The sequence below is a fragment of the Solea senegalensis genome, linkage group LG8, assembly GCF_019176455.1.
Source record: "Solea senegalensis isolate Sse05_10M linkage group LG8, IFAPA_SoseM_1, whole genome shotgun sequence".
In the NCBI taxonomy this organism is placed as follows: Eukaryota; Metazoa; Chordata; class Actinopteri; order Pleuronectiformes; family Soleidae; genus Solea; species Solea senegalensis.
The window spans coordinates 21,564,440-21,588,435 of record NC_058028.1 but is presented as its reverse complement, the minus strand read 5'-3'; the positions used below and the strand labels follow the sequence as shown (position 1 = coordinate 21,588,435).

The 23,996-nt window shown below is 40.4% G+C and overlaps 1 protein-coding gene across 1 annotated transcript in view; it reads left to right on the top strand.

Annotated features, from left to right (window-relative positions):
- sgsm2 (small G protein signaling modulator 2) overlaps nucleotides 1–23,996 on the top strand; it is a 48,635-nt gene that overhangs the window by 8,075 nt on the left and 16,564 nt on the right. The window contains exons 2-3 of the mRNA XM_044032349.1: nucleotides 5,917–5,992; nucleotides 22,303–22,471. Coding sequence (XP_043888284.1) covers nucleotides 5,917–5,992; nucleotides 22,303–22,471 — 245 coding nt within the window. The remainder of the gene's footprint in view (nucleotides 1–5,916; nucleotides 5,993–22,302; nucleotides 22,472–23,996) is intronic.

Below are 23,996 nucleotides of genomic sequence, written 5' to 3'. Positions count from 1 at the left end.
TATTCTGCCATTATCCAGCAGAGTGCTGCATAACTTCTCCTTCTGCACAGAATCATTTCTCCGCGCACACAGTCTTATTTTTATGACAGTTGCTCCTAGAGCTTGAACGTCTAGACATGCTCTGCAGACTGCAGTGACACCCACTTGATATTTTTGTGCTCTGGGGTCAAATGTTAATTTCCTCTCCATTTTCTTGACAGGAAAAGTGGAGCATTTGATTCCACACAGGATGTGGCACTCTCAGGGGAAGAAAATGATAACTGAATCTGAAAACGATACATTTCTTTTTGGTGAGAGCTGCTGCAGACCTGCGAGTGACAAGTAAAGACAAATTGGTGCAAACTCCATTAACTCATCCTTCACAGTCTGCTGTCACCACACCCTCCTCCCCATCCGCCAACCTGATTCCAGCCCACTAAGGCATGAAAACGACCTCATTAATGACTGTCACCTAACCTCAACTGAGGAGTGCTCCATGATTGGTCGAGGTCTCCCGTGATAAAGGCAAAGTCTGTGAACAGAAGAGGTGCAGAAGTGTCATTTTCTCTTTTAGAATACAAGATTTACATTATGCTGAAAGGTTATTATGGAATTATTGATCAATAATGCCTATTTATTGTACATTTATACATCCAATGTATGGTATGATGTAAGTCTGAATATCAGTGTGTGTGTGGGTGATATATATATAGAGAGAGAGATGTGTTATTTTTATCCATCTTCTACCAATTTGGTATCGCAGTGTCCAATTTGCCTACTCCCCATATCGCATGTTTTTGGACTGTGGGAGGAAACTGGAGAACCCGGAGAAAACCCCCACACACACACAGAACACACGTAACACTGTGTGTTTTCAGTCACACTCCTAACTGTTTGCAGGCGTCCGGCTTCCTGTGTGCAGTGTGGGAATGCCACTGAGCAAATATAAACATTGTTGCTGTGCAGACAAACAGAAAATCATATTAAAATCTCAAATTTGTGCATTTTTCCCCAAACTTGCTTGAAATAAGTCTGTTCCAGATCAGTTTTTTTATCTCGCATGATACAGGATTGTGAGTACTGGCCAAGACAAAACACAAACTGTCTGAATAAACACCTTATTAGCGTCACAACTGTTGATGAACTGTTGTTTGGTCCAGTCATCAACATTAGACGAATGGGGAAAAACCATTGTGTCCTCATGCAGCTGACAGTTGGCTAATGAGCTTTTCTCTAGAAACCATTTACCTCAGGATTCTCAGAAGTGTTTTCGTCGTCAGCCATCTCCACTCAACCAACTATATTTGTATATTTAAGTGACATCCTAGTTACTAAGTGCTTGGTTTTCTACAAGAAAAAGTGTGTGTTTGTGGTTTTCCTACCTGAATCATCAATTATTTAACGTACATATATGGAGTTACAAAAAAACAACAAAAATGACCTGTATCCACATGTCTTTCATAGAATTGTGTGTCGTATACATCACTGTTTCTCAGGTGTGTTGGAGCAGGAAAACATCTAAAACATGGAGGGTCCACAGAACCAGGATTGAGAAACAGTGATATATATATATTAGGGCAGTCAAAGCGATAAAATAATTTAACATATTTAACGCAAGTTTGTTTACTTCTGGTGTGCGCTGACCTCTGACAGTATCTGTGCGAGACAGTCATCAGATACTGTAGGAGAGCTGAAGATGGAGCGAATGATGGGCCGAAGGTTTCATTTTAAGAAGCTGAGCGACTAAACCATCGATGAAAAAAAAGTTTTATGACGACTATCTGGGTGTCGCGGCACAATTTATTGACAGTGAGTTTGAACGCCTACCCTGTGTGGTTGTTCTTCTCTCTCTCTCTGAGTGTCTGTGTTACTAAGGACATTCTCGGGTGGATTTTTTTGTTGTGATGCTAACGTTCTTGTTGCATATATATTTTCTGCTCATCTTTTCCAGTTTATTATTGTTGACCTGTTGTGACATCAAGGAAGAAAAAAAACAGTTTAGAGTAGGCACGGTGGTGTCGTGGTTTAAGATTTCTGGTAGCACCCATAATGATCTTTAATATCTGTATGAAGTGAGAGACAAAACTGTGGTTTTGGGCTAAAGTGAATTTCACTTACTTCCATCAGTATGGAGGTTTTAGTCTCCCCCCCCAAAGTGGCACCAATACCAATTTTTCAACCTGTCCTCCAACTGAAACGTACATATAGGTCGTTTTTTTCAACCCCTGAAAACGTACATATAGGTTGTTTTCTGAAAACGCGACTGTGGGTTGTTTTTTAGGGGTCATATTTTGAAAGCGTAAATATAGGTCGTAATTCCTGCATACGACCTATATGTACGTTTTATTGGAGGACAGTCTCCAATTTTTTTACCATACTGTACCTATGTAAAGTTAATTTTTGTCTGTGTAGGTATGGTGGATCTGTGCTGTGTATGTGTGATATCTATTGTACTTTATGTATTATTAGATTACTGTCTGCAAAACAAATGGTCTCTCAGGGATATGAAGCTGAACTCTGCTCCACACACAGATATGAAGCTTGTTGTATTGCTGTTCATCATGTGAGTTGTGACTTCTCGGGTGGGGGGCAGAGAGCAGGAAATGAATTGTGTCTTTAAAAATGAGGTATGAATTGCAATGACAAGAGTATTAAAGTAAAACATGTGGACAGAACTGGGAGCGTGGACAGCTTCAGATAGCATTTTCAGAGCCACAACACTGTGAAAGGAAGTTACATGTTGTCTTTACCCCAAACTTTTGGATATTTAAATGTAGCAAATGAGGCATCGGGCATCAGGGTGGAGGCTTGCACAAAGACACTACCTCGAACTGACGTAGTACATTTGTAAATAGAGCCACTAGGGATGATGAGGAACAAGAATCCAATAAGTCAATTTGTTAAAATGACAGACCAATAGTAGTGGAGAACATTAGGAGAAGCAATGGAGCGGTGAATTATTTTTGGTTTGCAACATTGATTTCTTCAGCCTTCTTGGTCCATAATAGTGCCTAGTGTTTATACAACAACATATGAATCCTTTGTGTAGTTGATGCTGTAAAAAAAAGCACATTGGTGTATATATTTGAATCACAAGCTCCGCAGTTTTAACATCCACACCGCTTAAATGACATTGTTTTATTTCTGTTTGATTGAATCAGTTCTTACCTTCTTTTATCTGCTGGTAGGAGTCGCTTTCTTTTAAAAATGTTCTTACACCTCCATGACCTCTTTCAGGTCAAGTGTGTAAAAAAAGGTGGCTGTAAAGTTTAAAGTTTAAAGTTTAAACCAAGATACCTTGAACTTCTTTTAACAAATTTACATTCACCAATCAGTGATAAAAGTAATGATTTCCTGCTCTGGACGTAAAATAAAAGCGATGAATGAGAAAACCAAACAAAGTAAAACAGAAAACAGTCCAAAGTGCAAAAATAATAGGCTCATAGGCTTTGACCGAGTTCTGTTTGGAGTGACCCGCTGAGTATCTGCTGCTTTCTGTGTACAACTCATTAATGAACACGTTAAGATGCTAATTCCTCTTAATATACTTCAACACGCATGGCAGAACGCACCAGAATGTTACCCACAATCCCTGACGGCTTGCACTAATGAAACCGCTTCATTCACCGCACGCAATCAATGAAGCATCACAGTTACTTTGCCCAGGTGAAGGTATTGACCCTTTGACCTACTGCTGTTCCTCATTTCCCTCTGATTCACTGGATAGAGCTGCAGCTCCATGTAAATGGATGTAGCTATTTGCGTCTCTCTGCGTGGGCTGTGGTCACACACTGACTGACCACTGCGCTGAATCATAATCATAACACTACTTTTAGATATAAGGGTCTTCTAGAACTCTGACTGAAGGAATATTTATATTTATATCTGAATCTCTGTGAGTTTTAACGAATAACCCTGATGGACAGTGTTCTCCACAAGTGCTGCTGACATGAACACTTGTTTGAGGTTATCTGAGTTCGCCTGCACCCTAACGTACAACTCAGCATTCATAGAATCAAAAGGACATACAAACTCTTGGTGTGAGACTGAGTATATGCATGTATTCGTGCTGATGCGGACGCCCATTTTAATATAAACAGAGCTGCTGCTCTGTATGCGCATGTAGAAAATGTGAAGCGACTCCCTGCAGATATGGAGTGTGGAAAGTACTGAATGTCCTTGGCCATAGACTGACGCATGTCTCTGTTCTTTATTATTCTCACCACATTCTCTTGAATTATTATTATTTGAAATTCCTTAGTTAACCTACAGTATATTATGTGTAACATGTTTTTTAGACATGTAGTTCTTCTTCTGTCGGTGAGTGAACTCCAAAGCTCAACATTGAGAATTAAAAAGTTCCTCCACAATCCAGGAACACAGCTTTCGAAAAGGCTTTGTATTATCACACAAGCGAGCAATTAAATTCCTCTTGTTTATCAATTACACCCAAACAAGACGGAGGTGTCAGACAGGTCCCGCATTAATTACTGGCAACAATTAGTTCTACAGAGAGAACAAACTTAGACAAGCGAACACTACACTAACCACCAGAGACACAAGAGACAACAGCACATGGGCACAGGACTCATGTGAACGTTTCCAGGATGCTGTGATGTTAATTAGAAGTCAGTGATGCAGATGTTTGGGGGAGATTATCTGAGACTGTCTCACTTGTCTGAGGCTAACCACGACTCAAATATCGAATATATATATTGGTCCCCATGTAACATTTAAGAGGATCTGTTGTCAGAAATTGAATATACTACCCATAAGTGTGTATGTGTAAGTGTATATCACTTTAAAATAATTTCTCTAAGACAAGTGAATCTCAGTGTACTCTAAAATATGTTCTGTGTAGAATCAGCTGTTTATTGTGGATGAAGGATCATCTTACGTGATTTTCGTAGTCCCGTAGCAGCCTCTGTTCACTGTTCTCTATGGGACGGCACAGAATAGGTTGAGCTCCACCGTGATTGGACAAATGCGGCAGAAGCGTTACTTCCAGGGAAGCTTAGCTTCTCTAGGAGTCAGTGGAGCAGTGTGCAGGCGTGGACGCTGGGCTTCTTTGATTGGAGGAACTGTATGAAAGGCGGAACCAGTTTCTGATTGACGGCGTTGCAGAAACATGTGGATTTCTTGAGGGAGGTCTGCGATATAGCCCATTTTTGTTAATTATCGCGTTTCCTTGTTCGAGTTGTTCATTTGCAGAATTTATGTAAGAATGTATGTATAAATAACTGGTTCCTGAAATGAGTTTCTCCGCTTTCAAAGACCAGCAACCTTCACTCTTCTATATGTACTGTAAGAGCCTTGCTTTTTAGAGTCTGCCATCTTGGGCTGTCATGTATCTACAGCCGCCTGAACCTACAAACGTGTATTTTTTTTTATTTTTAAGCAGAAACTCACTGTACAAATGAAGAAAAATGACATCCTTTCTTGTAGGTTAAGGCCACTGCACTGCAGTTCCCTGATGCACTGGATGTCAATAATTCTTACTTATTGGAACTTTAATGAGTAAAATTATTGTTAGCAGTATCACTTTTATTCATAGCCACTGTTGTTACTGTTATCATTATTGACTTTATTACCATCTACTATAAGTAGACTTTCACTGTAATATTTGTCATTATTACCATTAGTAATAGATGGCGCTGTGGTAAATGCCCTGCATTCATATAGTGCTTTGCTTATACTGTATGTTGCCCCTCTCTATCATATATCCCATACACACACACATAAAATCTGTCTCCGTCAGTCCAAAAATGTACCGGTTAAATTTAACTGTAAATGCTGTTGTCGTGGCCGTTTTATGGGAACTGTGGTGCATGGGCAGTATTTTTTCCTGTATCGTCATTATGTCTTTGACAGGTGTACAGTCAAGACGGTGCCATTGACTGCAGTTACATTAACTAACTTTGAGTCTTTTGTGTGCAGGTGAAGCAGATTATGGAGGAAGCAGTGACAAAAAAATTTGTCCACGAAGACAGCAGCCACATCATTGCTCTGTGCAGTAAGTACGCTCTTCCCCCTTTCACATGCACGCACACACACACACTGTCTCTCTCTCTCTCTGTCTTGCTCACACACTTGTTGAACTCTCCAGCAGGTGACTCTCCATCAAGGACATTTCTTGATGTCACTGCCTGTGACTATGCTGCTGCATCAATGGAAAGTTAATAATCACTGTGCAGCTAATGGAAACTGATTTCTAAGCCCTGTGAGTGTGCATGTGTGTGTGTGTGTGTGTGTGTTCATGTGTGTGCGTGTAAGATGGATTGCCACTCCTGTCCGGATGCTTGAGCTGCGTGAGTCACAGTCTCCGATGCGTCTCAGAGAGATGAATATATCTGTAGCCACAGATGAACCAAATGACCAGCAGCGCAGCCTCTTGTCTGTTCGATGACATCATGACACATAACTGAATGAAAACTACAGGAAACCAGAGATAACTGGACCTGGGTCTTTTTTTTTTTAAATACACACACTTGGATATATTGATTATGCTGAACAGAGTTGTGGTGATTAGCACGACTGTCTCACTTTGGAAGTGTAAATCCCAGTCCTGTGTGTGTGTGTGTGTGTGTGTGTTATCTGCAGGTTAAGAAAGTACTACCAACAAGAAAGAACGATAGTTAAGAGTGAGAACATGGGTTTCTCTTGTGAGACGGCGAGGTGAGAAACTGAAAATAGTGTCAATGAGCTTTTCACTCACAGCTGATGATTCATGGCTGATAAGAATAACCAGGAAGTGAATGCAGGTAACACTCTGGTTGTTTTCAAAGGTATCTGCTTTTGCTTTTTGCTTTTGTTTTCAAACTAAAAACAGAGTCATCAGTCTGTTTAAGCTTAGTAGAACTTGTGAGTTTTTACATGAAAACAGACTAGTATGAATGTTGTCGGTAAATGTGTGTGTAAATGGTCATGGGTCTCTGTATGTTAGTGCTGATTGGTGACTTGTCCAGTGTCAGGACTCGTGGTACAGGATGGAACTCATTTACGAATGTATGTCACTCCAATGAGTTTCGCGTATTGTGGGTAACACTGATGACATGTCAAACAGTGCCTCTGTCAGCACATAGTATGAGTTGTTGAGGCTTTATTCACATTGACTGTATTGACTTCTGCTTTGTTGCCTTCTTCACCTTCTGATTAATCTGTATTAAGCCCGGTTTGCACAAGATTACTATTGACTGGAGAGAAGCATTGATTTTGAAGAGAGCACTGGAAAGCAAGCCTCTCTGTTTAGTATTAGGTGGCATTCTGATAAAAACACACCCTGTAATTTAAAAATAAGAGCTCAATATTACATACAATTTTCTGGTGACTCACTGGATTATCAAAAGCATTTTTTCCAATATTATGTTCTGCTTATTGTGCCTCCACGCTGGCAACAGAGCCCAAAGGAGGCACAGGTGTGTCATTCCTCTGAAGACGGTACACTCATCTTCCTGAAAAATTCATGAAACATCCTGTGTACTCTACAGTACAGCAGGCAGTCCGTAATAGATATTAGATACAAGCAGATTCCTTTGAGACTCGGTCCCTCTATTAAATGCACATCTTACCGGTGCAGTATCTGTTCCTTTGCATTTTCTTATCACTGTCAAAGTCGGCACTTTGTAAGTCACCTGCCAAGCTTGAAGCCTAGTGAAGGAGGAGTGACCCTGGTGACTAGATAGAAAGACTGACAAATGTTGTATTTATAAGAAATATGTTCTCCTCATCATTTGTGCTGTTATCGTATCAAATTAATGATGTTGCCTTATATAATACGTAGGTTAATGCAGCTGCCATTCTGTTGGGGTTTTTGCACTGAGCGCCTGCAGGTGAACCTGACCATGATGTCACTGTAATACAGTCACATGATCAAACTCGTGGAGGGAAAGGTGAAAGGTAAAAGGTCAGGTGATAATGATAAGCAGCGACGTCATTGCAGGGATGAGTCACCAGCAGCCTGCTCCTCCTCAGTGTCGCTCCTAATATCTGCTAACATCCGAGTAAAAGCCAGTATTACACACTGGTGTGTGGTTCTCTGTTTAGATTAGAAACGAGATTAACTTCAATATGTTAATTTGTCAAATCAGCAAATTACACTCACACCTTGTGTTTGAAAAGCTGGAAGGAAAATGTCAATGCAAAGACTTTTCCAATCATACGTGATAATAATATATAACAACTTTGGATCATATGTTGCCATGGTAGTTATTTACATGTGTACAGATGTGCATAACTATGAGATAATGTTGCTAGAGCTTGAGGCGGTTTAGGGGAGAAATGAGGAAACAAGTGTAAAGATAAGCATTTCCTGGTCACGAGAACGATGTCCTCTCCATACAAACACAACAGAATATCTTCGTAACAATGCAACAAATCTTATTGTCTCTTCATTGTCTTTGGTCTCATGTGTTGGTGACTAGTTGGATAAACTGGTTGAGAATCCAGTCCACATTCTCAGTGATTACAACGCGCATCCACTGTGGAATCACTTTGATTAACGTACTGTATGTAATGTCACAAGATTTATTTCAGTCTATTGATTTCATTATCAAGATCTTCATGCTGGTAGTGTTGGAGGTTAAGGTCTGAACTCTGTTGGATACGATCCATGTGTGAAAATTATGATTTATGCTCCCTGAACCATTCTTTCACAATTTGAGCCGAATGAATCCCGCAATCGTTATCTGGGAATATGCCCCAAAAAGCTGGTCCTTTAGTACAGGATATGTAGTAGTCAGAGTACTCACAAAATAACAGAACTAGCACATATGTAAGTATTGTTATTATACTATATTGTATGAATGCGGTGTGGTAATAGTCTCCTTTTTCCTGTCGCATGGACCAACTCATGAGTATTTCAGCTCCTCCCAGGATGGGATGGCAGTCAGAATACCTCCCCCTACACCTTTATACTGAACTGTAAGCAGAGAGGCTGTAGGTAACATTTTTCTCATCTCCGGTATGAAATGGCCGTGGGCTTGAACCACTGACCTCCCACTACAGAAGAGACCCCTATAACCACTAAGTCACTTGTACAGTCATGTGTTTCTCAGCCAGTAAATGTATTGGTTTTCCCCAAGGATGTATAAAGCTTATATAGGAAAAAAGAAAAAGTGAAGTGGGTTAACCCTCCTTAAACCCAACACACTTAAAGCCAGTTAGAGGCTCGCCCTTTTTCCTGATTTCCTGAAAAAACTTCACACATTTATTTCATCCATATCAATAAAAGTTAATGGAATCATAAAATGCATCTCATTACTCATTTATTGATTATTAAAAACACTGTTTTCAATGAAATTATAACCACCTGAATCACTGTCGAATCAAATCATGAGGTACGTAGAGATTCCCACCCCTTACTCTAACCTACTCATTCATTCACACTTGTTAAGTTAAAACTGTAACTTCAAATTAGTTCGTTCTGATAAATGCCAAGTAATCGTCTCTGTGTGGACAGACGGAGGCAACAGCAACATTGTCCGAGTAAAGCAAGGTTGGATGACTGATTAACACAAAGAAGCGCCCACGAAAATGTGTTCTGCTGCTCAACAAATGTCTCTTGTCCCTGCCCATCCCTGTGCTGCTGCTGTATACAAACAAACACTCCCTCAGACAGGCCTGATAGTATTGCTTGGCAGAGCATATGTTTAGATGAAGGACACAGAATGAAAGTGTTACATAATTTCTATTCAGGTGCTCCAAACAGAGGCAGTATGATAACATCGACAGCAACACTAAAAGGTTACACACTGTAGGTTTAATGTTTCAGTTTTTCTATAAAGACTACAGTAGCGTAAAGATTACACTGTATTCACACACTTCCGCCTCCATCACGTCTTGAAATGACAGAAAGTGTAGTTGTTACATCATTTTAAAACAACGCTGCATTTCTACACTGGAGGAAAAAGAGGCAGGAAAGGGGAAGACAGGGGTGATAATTGATCTCAGTGACTGGGGGTTAGAAAGAGGACATGATTTGATTAACTGAGAAAGTATGGAGGAGTAGAAGAGTGGAAGGGGAAAGATTGGTGAGTAAAAGAGGGAAGGATGGACTGAAGCAGCTAATGGGCTCATTAGAAAACTCGCAGTCATGTAATGACCTGCCACAGAATGGACATCTGGGCCAACATGCACTGCAGACAGATGAACAGACAGAAATAGATACAAAATAGAGGAAAGACGAGGACATAGCACAGGATGAATTATATATATATATGTAGTTATATTTTTAATTTTAATATATATTTAATTTTAATAATGAAGAAGAAATGATGAACGGGCTTTATACGCAGGAGGGCCACATCAGAATGGTAACTACAGCAATCATTAACTATTTTTTAACATGCAAACCCTTTTCACATGCCATGAATAATAAAATAGCTTAATGACCTAAGTGAATGTCACTCTGCCAGAATCTAGGACTTGAACCAGCTCAACCTGTTACCACTGCATGGACACTAATTAACTGAACTCTTGGTTCAAACAAAGATATACAGATTTTACTTTTGCACAATTAAAGGGCAACACAGTTACAGAATGATTTATAACTCCATTTGAATACAACTTAAGAATATCATCATCATTTTTTACCAAAATACAATTTTAATATTGCTGCATATACAGTAGATTCACTGTATAAATGTATGGAAATAGGTTAATGGTTAATGACAGTGTTAAAAAGAAATATGAACTGCGTAAACAGAGACCGTTCACTATTACAGTAGTTGTAGTCTATGAAAAGTGAAATGTATTTGAGCTAAATTAAAATAACACCCTCACAAGAGTGAGCGCTCTTTGTAACATCCTGTCAAATATGGATATACCGACAACTTCACTTCTGTTGGCTGATCGCCTTAAATCCCCTGTGCTGAGTTAGCTTGGCGCAGAGCTGTCACTTTGTCTAGAAATGAAGTTCCAACAAACATTAAATGACACGGGTGTCATTAGTAATCTTAGTTATATTAACTTTATTCATGTGGCGCCTTTTTAAAAGAGTTTACAAAGTTCTTTCACAGACCAGGTTAATAAAAAAGCCAAACAATTAACTGCTAAGCTAACAGCTAAGCTCGACATATTTGTTACTTCCTCTCTTATTTACTCAGCTCAGGAGGACGGTTTACCTCTCTTTTCACAGCAAAAGGTGAAAAGGTGGAATAAGTTATTAATAAGGAAGATACACATTTATAAATAAAGCAGGAGGAATAATAAGGTGTAATGGACGCACATCACAACAGGTCATAATGTTTAGAATAAGTGGTGATTGAACATACATGAGCAGTCGTAATTCATCTCCCGTATTATCTGGTTGTGTTAGTGCGACTGTGAGTAGTTTAACACAGTTTCAGACTAACATGTTAACATTTATTTTAAAAGTTTAAAAGAGGATTCACACAATAATTACATTACTGACTGAGGAGGTTATGTGCAGCAGGATGTTGGCGCTGCAGTGGGCTGCTAAATATTCAAGCACAACACAGAAGGTGTACTTGAGGTATTGGGGAATGAATGGCTATAGCCAGTGAAATGTTGAAGATGTGTTGCCAGTTGTTTAGCACAGTCCTTGATGTCACAACCTGTTGACCCTCCACGAGAATACAACTAAATTACTCTTAAATGCAATTAAAAACAAGCACACTCTGGATTTTGTATTCGTTCATCCGTTTGGTCCCTCGTAACTCCCCTCTTTCTCCCCTTTTCTCTTTGTTTTTTCTCTGTCTCTCAAAAGCAGAAAAAGCCTTGCAGAAAACCTTTTGGAAACCACTCAGTGGTTCTCTTATACATAATATACGTAAACATATATATTTAAAAATAGACCGGACATCTGGACACCTTATTTATTCACTTTTGTTGAATGTATGTTAAGTTATGTTGATGTTTACGTTTAATGTACAGCGTGTGTTGGATTAAACCGGAGTCAAATTCCTTGTATGTGTTCACATACTTGGCCAATAAAGCTGATTCTGATTCTGATTCTGATTCTGATTCTGATTCTGATTAACTTTTCATACCAAGTACCACCTGAGAAAATATTGAGCTCTCAAAGTAACACCATTATCACCAATGTTAAAATACAGTGGTGTGAATAGGTCGGGCAAAATCAGCTACGGACTTTTCACAGGAGGCAGATTTACCCTCAGTAAGATAATTTGCCCTCTTGTCATCCTCCTCTTCCTCACATATACTGTACTTCCCACACCGGTTTAGTGAAATTAGATTAAGATGGAGAGAGAGATAAGGTGTAAGCTGTAAATATTATTATTTAATTTATTATTATTTATTAGAACAGTAGAACATTATTTCTGATTTACCACAAGAGGAATCTTGCATACCAGTGGTGGTGCATGTACCACAGTTTGAGAACCATGGCACAACACCAAACTAGTGGCTGAAAAAGCGATTGCTTAGTGAGTTGCAATATAAGTTTTCAAGTCCCGCTTTAAGTCAGTATTTACTGTTAAAGATTTGAAACAAGATGGATTATCACACAAGATCTCAAAATATTGACTTCTATACTGTAATCCAAGGATGAGAATGTTCATCAGTTTCATTTTTATAAGAGGTATAAAATGTAGAACATTAAGAAATGTATCCAGTAAATTGCAGCATTTGGGATTTCCTTGTTTTGTTGTTTCAAACAATGATTTATTTTTGAAAACAAATGATCAGCCCCACACCATACACCAAACCACATGATATATTAGCATTAACATTTTTCTTTTTGAAATAGAATTCCAAATTTTAAAATAGAAGTGTGGCAGTGTCGGTGCAGAGCTTGATTCTAATGAAAGCTCCCAGACACGGACATGAAGTAACAGTGGAAAGTAGTCCATCTGCCATCCATGCCATTAGACTCTTAACAAGTTTATTATCTTTGTGTCGTGAAACTGCAAGGCTCATATTTATTACACTATCAGTGAAGAACACTTCTCGTAATACAATTGCTTGCCTGCATTTTATTGACCTCTGGGCTTCATCGCAGATTTAATCAGATCCATGTGTTGCAGTGTAATAATAAGGCTAACATTCAACCGTGTATCACAAATGAAAGCAGTGTTTGTGTGTGTGTGAAGAGGAGCATCACTAAATGATGCACACACACATTTAGGAAAAAGATGACAAGATACAGTATTTCTCCCACATCTTAGGAACCACAACTGGAGCTCCTTCGATTCCTTATTCCCTCCACTCCGCCCTCCTTATGGCCTTTTTCTCTAATGTCCACTGTCTCTGGTCTCAGGTCAGCACCACACACGGTATGATTAAATATTGATTGTGTCTGACCACCCATCACCTGTTCAACCACTCATCAAATATATAAGAGCAGGAGCGCGGAGGGGAGAAGAAGTGTTTATCTTTGGACTTGAGGGCCAGAAACAAGCTGTGCCAATAGTAATCGATGACTGAGGAGAACTTATCTCACTGTCACAGGGTGTCTGTCTCACACACACACACACACACACACACAGGTTTGACTTACATTCATCTGGACAAAGCCTTATCCCTAACCTTAACCATAATCACATAATTCCAGATCTTAACCTTAACCTAACCACTGTTCAAATGTTAACCCTAAACTTAACCAATTTCCCAGAAATGAACTTCTGCCTCATTAGGACCAGGTTGTGGTCTCCTTAAGAACTATTGGTCCTGATCCTTTTTCTATTAAGAGAAATACAAGTGCACATGGCAAGTGTCGTTTACTGCTGTAGCTCCTCTGCTTCTAATTGAGACCTGTTTTGCGTTCACTGGATATTTTGTCTCTTAACCCTAGAGATGGATGTGTGTGAAAATCCCAGTTGATCAGCAGTTACTGAATTACTCCGACGCCAACAATCCTCACCCATTAACACATGTATATCACATCAACAACATTTGTCCATTTCTTGAATTATCCAGATCTTTTCCTGCTGTGTTCTCACTCAGATTTTCAGTAGGGAATGAACAGGACAAGTCCCAAAGAAGAATGTCCAGCGTGACTCTTTTGCATTCTCCAGACAGTTGTTGGACTTTATTTTACTGCAGCTCTACATACATTATACTGCTTTAGGTCTCTCTCTTCTTGTTTGGCAGCCAGGTGCATCAGGTAATGTTCTATATGACTTGGTTAGTAGCCCAAGCTCATGCTCTATTTTACTGTTCATCATGAATTATGGGAAACCACACATGCACTGAATAGCGCATAATAATTCCAGCTACACATTCAGGCGTGTTTTAAAGTTATGGTGAGAGTCGAAGAACGTCAAAGGAAGGTTGGCTCTGTGCGCGCATGAATGTGCTGCGACGACGAGCGTCACTTATCGTTTGAATTGAGTGACGAGATGTTCAGGTTCCCCTTGTGCTGTTGAGAAAATACTCTGCTCTCTTATCCTGTCACTGTTTAGTCACGCTCTCTGCCCACCAAAGCTCCAATTGAGCACAGGCAGTCTTTCCTGGAACAGAGCTCAAAAGTGCGATTTGAACGGAACACCTCATTCCGTGACAGAGAGTCAGTTCCCCTTCATGTCACTATTCCAATGATAACAGTCTGATTCACTTAAAGCAATATTTAGTGTGAGCCACCTCCCACCCCACCACCCCATTATACGTATCTGTGGGTACAGCTATCAGCAGCTAAGACTCAGGATTTATTCAGAGACATGGCGCTCGGCAGGCTGGCACCAGGAATCTTCTTGACCGCCTACAGAGATGAAGCAGACATCAGGGTGGAGGCTTGTGAGAACCTATACCTGCTTTTACCTCTTCCTCGCTTGTTTTAATCCCTCTGTCTCCCTCTGTTCTCGGTTCTCCTTCACTGCTGGCAGCTGCGAGTGACCTCTGTCACTCCCACGCAAACAACATGGATCCTCTACCCTCCACAGTGGGTGGGAACACCCGATGAGAAAGAGACAAAGAAACCTAAATTTCAGCAAGCTGTCCCCGTGTGTAGATGTGTTTTGAATTGGTAAATGGTAAAAGGTTTGTATTTATAAAGCACTTTTCTATTATTGATATGCTTTACACTACAGTTTTACAGACAGATTACAAGGAACTCTAAAGTTCATTCAGGAAGATTATTTATCGTACAGATAGTAACGCATAACACACACTTATAGCACTTTTCCACGATACAGTTCTAGCACGGCTTGGCTCGGCTTGACTCGTTTTTTTTTAGTACCTGCTCTGACAAGGTTCCAAGCGAGCTGAGCCAATACTAAAATGGGATGTCAACAGATTGCCGACCACTGATTGGCCAGAGAGTGTCATCACTGGAAGAGGCATGAGCGCGACGTCCGACACAGGAATCACACCGAACAATGCTGAACTGTAGATCCGTTAAAAAGACTTCAAAATCCTGAAAACATGCGTCAATCTCCGACATTTAGCGAGGACATTTCTAAAATCTCAATATTTAAAGACCAGACCGCAGACTCTTTTGGAGACGGTCTCTGTTTAATTCCTGACAGAAAGAGCATAAAACGAATAGAAAACACCAGTCAGACATGTGGAATAATAAAAGTAAGTTAACCCAAGTATAAATAAGGAAGCTACAGCACAAAACCTAACATATGAAAAAGTCATGTACCTCTTTGTCGCACACATCATCTGCATTACAGCAGAAAGGGAAGAGGTGACACACAATGCAGGTGACACACCCACAAAAACAAACACATGGAAACAAACAACGTAAAACAAATGCTCCACACGTCTGTCAGGTACAAACATTTAATTTGTGGAATTATACATATTATCAACACATTATCACAATAATAATTAAAACAGGAGCTTGTGTTCTGAAAAAAAAATCATACGGTCTCTCTCCCATCATGCACCTGCGTTCACTGAGCCTCACTAACATGACGTGTGACACAAAGATCCATTACATCCATTACATCTCCATCATTGTGGTAGCAGCCACAGCTGGAGATGATCTGAACATCTTCGAAAGATGTTTTTGGTGTTTTTATTACACTGCACTCGTCAGTGTGACACACAGCACCGCAGTCGCCGTACGTCTCTAGTGCTTAATCAGCCCCGACTGTCTGTGACAATCACCATGATTAGTGCTGCTCTCCACACTTAATGAGCACATCTGTCTCCTCACAAGAAAAGCATTGATCCTGCGTAGTGCGACTCGTGTCATAGAAGAGAAAGACCTCTCTGAATGATGCCAGCCTGCTGCAGCTGTGGCACCAGGGATCCTGACGTGGATGTGAGGTGAAGGATAGATTAGGCGGGGTTACTACCGGATGTATATCCTGTGTGCGTCGTGGAATGTCTGGCTTTTCATTTAGGAACACGGGTAACTTGTGCCTGTGATGTCGTCAGACTGCCGTCACAGGAAGAGGCACGAGCAAGACGTCCGACGCGAGAATCAAACCAAACGATGCCAAACTGTAGATCAATTGAAAAAAAACTTAAAAATCCTGAAAACTTGCGTTAGTCTCCGTCATTTAGCATGGAAATGTCTAAAATCTCAGTATTTAACAGAGGAGTTTGGTGTATTTAATGACAGCACTGCTGATCCCAAATCCTGCCGCTGTATTTCAGTTCAGTGACTCCGTTCATGCAGGAAGTACTGAACAAAACTTTTTAATGAACTCATTCTAATGATTGAAAACAACTGCTTTACAAGTCACTAGTTTGTGTGTGTCGCGGCGGTTTCATGCAGCCGTGCTATGATGACTCCGCCCAGGTTGAGGAGGTACTTTATTGTAATGGAAAGCTAACCAAACTGTGTAGAGTCATGTTGTGGAAAAGCAGCTTTAGAACAGCTGGGAACTGGGGAAACTGGGCGAAGACATGAAAGTTTAACTAACCTAAGGCGAGAGATGCCTTCTTTTCTTATTTTGCAAATTAAATTCTTATCACAAATAGATGAGTACCTTGTTGAAGGGGAACTTTGGAGATGAAGGTGCCTGAGCATTTGCACAAAGCAGACAGCGTGTGTGTGTGTGTTTGTGTTACCTTTTTTACAAGCCCAAAGATGAGTTGTGTTTATTATTTCTGTGTCTTTCATGTGGAAATGGACGATATCCATTAAAACTGATCCATATGTGCAGCAAACGTGTCGTGAAAGAATGAAAGAACAAAAAGAGTGAATTCTTAGCTGCTGGAAAGAGTTAGATTTTTCGGCCTCTTTTCGTAGTGTAGGTTTTATTTGACTTTGTGTGTAAATGATTGAGCCCAGCACATATAGCACCCCAACCTTGGTAAATCCTACCTTCATCCCTTGGATCAGCACATGGATCTCCACACACCCACTCTTTGCACTGACTCTATCTCCCTGGCTTTTCTTTCATTTTACATCCCACTTTACTTCTTTCTTTGTTTGCTTCTCCTGCACCTTGATTTCCACTCTCACTCACCTCAGTCATAATTGCATTTAACTAAGCCTTGCCGTGAAACCACCAATCCCTCTTATATCCACCGCATCATGTGACTAACAGGAGCACAGCCTCACACCAGACGCTGCAGAGAAGCGTTCGTCCCCATGTGTTCCGCATCTCCGACCGCCATGGTTCAGAAAAGCAGGCTGAATTAGTCGTGCTCCGGCCGATCTCTGCACACGGCCGCTGCTTTAACAGTTAATTTCCAGCCGCAACCAAACGCAGATGCAGATTGGTCGCCATGCCAACCTGCCTGACCCTTTGACCAAATCGCTTGTCTATACCTCCCACCCTTTCCTTCTACCATCCTTCCATCCCACACAATAGAGCAGAGAAAGGCGTGAAAGGCAGAATGAGTCAGTTCAGAAGATCCTGATCCATTTCCACAGCCCATGCACACACACACACACACACACACACACACACGTGGGAAACTGCTGACACTGCTGTTGATTTCTCTGACTTGTTGGAACATTAATCTTCACAGAGTAAATATCATAGTCCTCTAATCACCAGTTCCATCTATGCTTTCTTGGCTCCCTTTAACTGTAAATGACAGAGAAATACCTGACGCAGCAGCTTCCCACGGGAAGTCTGTGCAGCTTCACTATCATCCTCGCAGATTAATTGCATCCTCTTGCTACTGGAAGCTGAAGTTCTTTAAAGCTGCCACCGTCAATAAAACACTAGCAGATTCTTTTTAAGTCTAGTAAAAAGTCTGTTTATTAAAGCCGAACTAGACAGTTTAAATCTGTCGTTATGTTACATAGTGATAGATGTTTGTGGTTCCTCTCCTGCTGTTGATGCATGGGAGTGAGTGGTGACACAGACCTCAATTTCCTGTTGGAAAAGGCCGTCTATCAGCAAGGTGTGATCAGTGAGCATGCTTTATTTCTGCGTGACTTTTCCCCGACCACATCATGCAGCTAATGCAAAGTATGTGACGCACAATATGAAGTATAAAGCAGAGGAAACAATGGAGTGAGGCGAAACAGCTTCACTGTCAGCAGCTTTAATCTGCCACAGTCAAGCTACTGTGAACATACAGAGAACTTTTCAAGCTACTGTAAATCCTCCAGCCTTTTAGCACTTCCTCTACTGCTCCGAGATGAGCAATAAAAGCAAACTATTAAACCCATAAAGCACAGTTTTTTTTCCCCCAGCATAATATACAGAGGGAAAACACTGGCATGCAGCTAAAAAAGCTCCGGCACGACGTGAAACGCTGTACGCGGTGAAGACGAGCTTTTTGTCCAGACTTCATTAAGTTATTCTCTGTGGTGGCCTAATGTTTGCAGAGAGAGACATTTTGCATGAACGTAATCCTTTTTTCATTTGTAAGCAAGAACATTATTAACACTTAGATCACTGGAACTATCAGAAGACGTGCAACAAATGGGAAAAGAGGTAAAAGCATCTGTTTGTATTTGCCCGAGTAATCAAGTTACGCTGTTGCTTTTACCATCGGATCTAAAAAGCTCATTATAGCTGAGCGTTAATGCAACAATTACAGAGGGAGAGAGGCAGCTAATGGATCACAGCCAGACTGTTTGCCTCCATTTCTCCCTCATTTTCTGCTTAATAGTCGACGCATTTCTATGGGACACTTACTGTATGTATGTCTTTCTGCCACAATAACGCACTGTGCCTTGGTGTAAACATGTCTGTGTCCCGTCCACAGTCCCAGATCAGTTTGACAGCAAACTTCAGGAGATTTCATTTGGATTGTTTGGGTGATTTTAGGACAATAATGGTGTGTTTTTGTCAACAGGATGTTGAAATGCAAGTAAATCAGTGTCATTTTGATTTAGGTAAAATATCTTTTGTGAAACAGTTTGACAGAGCTGTTCACTGAAGAGCTGGGATTCTATTTTAATCCTTTAACACCGAGCGTATGGCCGACGACACGTTGGCACAAGCGCACTTTGCATTACCGTAGTTACGCAACGGTTTGTGCTACTGTAAAATTTGCAACGGTTTCTGAAAGCTGAGAAGTTGCACGTCAAAACCAACATGTGGTTATTACGGTTACTTCATTAGGGCTGTTTCAGGAAGCCAGAGAATCAGCATCTTTGTCGCCAGAGAGGAGAGAGTGGGAACAACACCTGTACATAGTTTCCATTTTTTTGGCCTGTTTTTGCACATTGAATTGAATTGAAAAAATGTTATTGTAAAGATGTTTCATACAAATTTAACATGCAAAACATTCAGTAAATTGTAAAGAACTGCCAGATATTAGAAGTTATTCTGACAAAAGCACTTAGTTACAGGACATTCTCAGGTCCTTTTATGGTTAAATTAAGCAAAAAAAAAGTCCAGACGGACATTTCGAGGGTTAGGTGTTGAAAGGTTAATGACCAAGGTACATTGTCGGGTGAAAAAGAAATGCCGGTTGTGTTCAGGGGCGTTTCTCCTGCAAGTAAATTTAGTTTTCAGTATGTCGACTCCTTTGTTCCATACTGTACATAATAATAATAATAATAATAACAACAAATATATAGAGAAGAATATAAATAGGAAGTGAATATAAAAGGTGAAAGGGGATCTCATCGTCCAGAGCCATTATGAGGCCAACCAGGAAATGACTCCACTGGTTTTTGTTTGTTTGTTTTTTGAATGAAAGACTATTGTATAATTAGTCATCGGTTAACCGAGTAAACGGTCTCTGCTGCTAGTTTCAGATCTTCTCTGAACAGAACACGATGTCAGTTTTTGCAAATGATGTTCCACTTTAGAGAAAATAGACGACAAAGTATATATGTATTACATAATTCATGAGTGGACACTAGTGTGATTGACAGCCGGTATCGTCCAATAGGAGCCTGGTTCTGAATTTCAGGTCACAAAATATCCCCATGGTGTCAGTCAAATCATGAATCTGGAGACTTTAAATCAGTGGTTGTCTTTCAACAAATAAAAAATACAGTAGGATACAGAAATGCTTCTATTGCTAAATGACACGCGATGTGTAAAGACTCAATCATGTCAAATTGTCAAGTGGTCTACTTTTGTGACCCATACTATTTTTCTGTCTCTGTTTCCACGCTGCAAAGAGCCAATTTCCCACTACAGAGATCATTAAAGTTTTATGATGTCATCATTCCCGGTAATGAACGGACAACGCGGGTGCACACAGTGTGAAAGGGCACAATTAGTGAGCAGCTGCACTAGGTTACAAACTCCACCCGTTTAAATATTTGAAGGCGTTTGCTCCTCACTTGTGTTCGCGGTGATGGTGTTGGTTCTGATTTAATAAGTGACCATCACTATAATGAGGTACAGAGAGAGAAGCGCTCACTAATACAACGCTGTCTGCACACATGCAGCGGAACGCAGAGGAAGCTGCTCTGTGAAGTTTGAGATTCACAGAATGCTTATGTGCTGCTCATTTACATAAGAATGCACATACTGCTTTTTATTGATCTATTTTAGCATTAAATAAAGAAGAATAAAAAACTGAAAAACAAAAAAAAAAGACGACCTTAACTAAGAAACGGCACTGACAACCATGAAAAAAAATAGTGGTAGTGAGTCACATTAGCATTATTGTTGTATACACTCGTGCAGTTTTAAGTTCATGTTCTACTTTCACTTTCTTTGTTCTAGTTAGAAAACAACCCCTCTTACCTCGGGATTCACAGCCATCTTTGCTGTCCTCTCACCTGCTGAAAGTTGCTGGTGAAGAGATGAACCGGTGCTGAGCTGAACAGTGTTGAACTGTGTTGGATTTCTCACACTCTGTCAGCTCAGTCGTGCCGGTTCAGCACAGATCAGGACATTCTGACCTTCTGGGTGTTGGGACTTGGAAAGAATTGCACCTTCCACCTGTAGCTCTAATGTGGCACCTTCTGTGCTTCAGTGTTGCAATGGGATTTAAAACATGTTTTGTCATCTGAAGTGATGAATTTTGATTTTTTTATTTATTCTCCTGGAAAAAACAAGAAGGAACATTTTTACAGTACATGACAACAGTTTATTGACCATTTCAACCAGTTCTTTAGATCTTAGATCAGGATAACTGAAGATATTAGACTTATTATATGTCACATCATGTCTGTACATGTGTGTGTTGTTAATGTTGAGATGTCTTTTCTCCACATGTGCACTGGAGCAGTCAGGATCTGTTTATGCCTCACTTATAGAGCCAGTCTATTCAAATGGCGGTCCGTGGACCACATACGGCCCATAACCAACATCTGAGTGGACCAGCCTGTGGTTCCACCAGATACAACTGAAGAAATAACGAGAGGAACACTTGTTTCACTGTCCCTCAATGACTCTGATAGGTGTGATAGCAGTGTTGTGTTTGTGGGTCGTGTGTGACATTATGTTTATCGCATTCCAAACAGAAACAAATGCTAATATCGTGCACCTTTTGGATTTTATGCACTTAAAGATGCACCTGAGATGACAAACAGGTTTATTATTTTTTTAAATTTAAAACAGTTACAGCTAAGACATCTGTGCACTTTTTTATGCAGCTTAAAGGTGTGCGAGGGACAGGTATGACCAACATTTTGATGACCTCATTCTTTGGGCACATAATGTTGCTGAACCTAGACCTGACCAACTGCAGGAACCCCTTATCTATTTCCTTAGTTAAATCCAGGTGGCGACTTTTTTTTTTCGTATTTGTGTGCCCTGCAATAAAAAACCTTAAATAAAGTGGAAAAAACCCGCTTTGTATCGATGTTCGAATTTTGAGAAAATACCTTTTTTTTATTTGTGTCGCCTTCAGAGATAGAATATCCCAAGACAAAGAGAAGACTGAGTATCTAAACATGTGAGATTTAATTCTGAGCCCTCCAGCCATTTTCTGACAGCAAACCTCCGTCTTTTTAGTTTACTAATAACCCACCGTCCTCATGTTGAATATTTCACGACGCCCAGCCTTTCTCCTCCACTCTCACTCTTGTCAGCATTAACTTAGCCTCCGTTTGTTTTCCTCCTCCTGCAGCTGCGATCGAGGCATGTCTGGGTCACCAGCTGAAGAGACGGGCGGCTGGCTTCCTCCGCAGTGACAAGATCGCCGCCCTCTTCATCAAAGTCGGCAAAGTTTCCGATACTGCCGGTGAAGTTTGCCGTAAAGTGCAAGAACAGCTCCAGCAGCAGGCAGACCTCACCAGGTTGGTTTCACAGCAATTCTTTTTCCTCTTTTCTAATTACTATTGCATTGATTTTATATTTTAAGAAAACACAACTGCGACAAAGAGGAAGAGCTCACTAAATTCTGTTTAAGACCCAGGATTAATTTCAGGTTTAAGTTTCAATGAATCACTTTGTGATTGGAGTGTCGCCCCAAGGGAACATACCTGACACCACAATCAGAATTGAATTTGCTTAAATTGAGTGACTGGGCCATCTTCATTAGAGAGGAGGAGACACTCTTCTCCATTACAGCTGTCTTTGTTATTGTGGATAATAAGACTCACAGTGTAGATTTAATTATTCACCAAGTCAGATACAATGCACATTACTCCACTACCCTGTGCCCACTGATAGTTAAGCCTCAGTTTAAATGACTTGTTTTATATATGTGATAGTAGACCGTGTATACTGTTGTTACCAAGGCTGAGATAGACATTTATTATAATAACTATTATTTAAGACCAGTTTCATTGCCAAGCTGCAATGCATGCCTAAAATATTGATTTACTAATTATGTGATTGTCATTGTTAGGGTGATGGCTGACGGATATCACATTGTGTAGTCACTACCACACCCTGCAACACACACACACACACACAACAGTTGTGAAGTCACTGCTGCAAATATATTGTTTATCGTTTGTTTGTTCATCTTTTTCTGCTCCTCACTAGAGTCAGGCTCAGTGCCGCTGTTTGTGCAAACACACAAGTCTGATTCACAGAGAGTCTGTTTGTATATTGTTAATCACCTTTATTATTTTTAGTTTATTCATTATTAATGAATCATTAAAGAGCAACACATTGTCATAATTATTATGGATTTTTTGTGGTTTTAATATATATATTTCTTTTAGTATTACTCATTGCACTTTAGCTCAACGCAAACTCCTTTATTTTATTGTATGTCAATATAGATGTAAAACAGCACGTGCATTTATGAATTATTTAATCCCATAAATATTTATTTACACTTTCACTGTCATTCTTTGTTCGTCAGGTCATTATCTCTCCCTCTCTGTGTGTGTGTGTTACTGTGTGTGCGTAAAACACACAGTAACACACATTATATGACACCTGCAGACACACTTTCTGGCCAGTTGAGTGTTTCCCAAATCTGAGCAGCGTGTGCATGCACACTATGATAAGCCTCGGGCTCATGCATATGTATTTCACTGTGTTTGTGTGTACATCCAGAGTATGATAAATGGCTTTATCTGCAGGCACTTAGGTACTAGCCCAGCTGTTTGCAAGCCCATTAATTGTCCATTAGCCAGAGCCACATGGCTACCACACATCTCTCCAGGGCTGCGCCGCAGAGGTTGAGACATGGAGGAAGCAAAGCTTTGAGCTTCAGAGAACACGCCTACAGTACACACAGTAACGCACGCGTCCGTGTAAATGATTTACGGAGAGTCTGGCGGTGAGGCTGTGCGGTGAAACGGCCGTGTTTCTTTGTGTGATGTCGGTTAGCGGAGATAAACCGGGTTTGAGTAAACTGAGCGT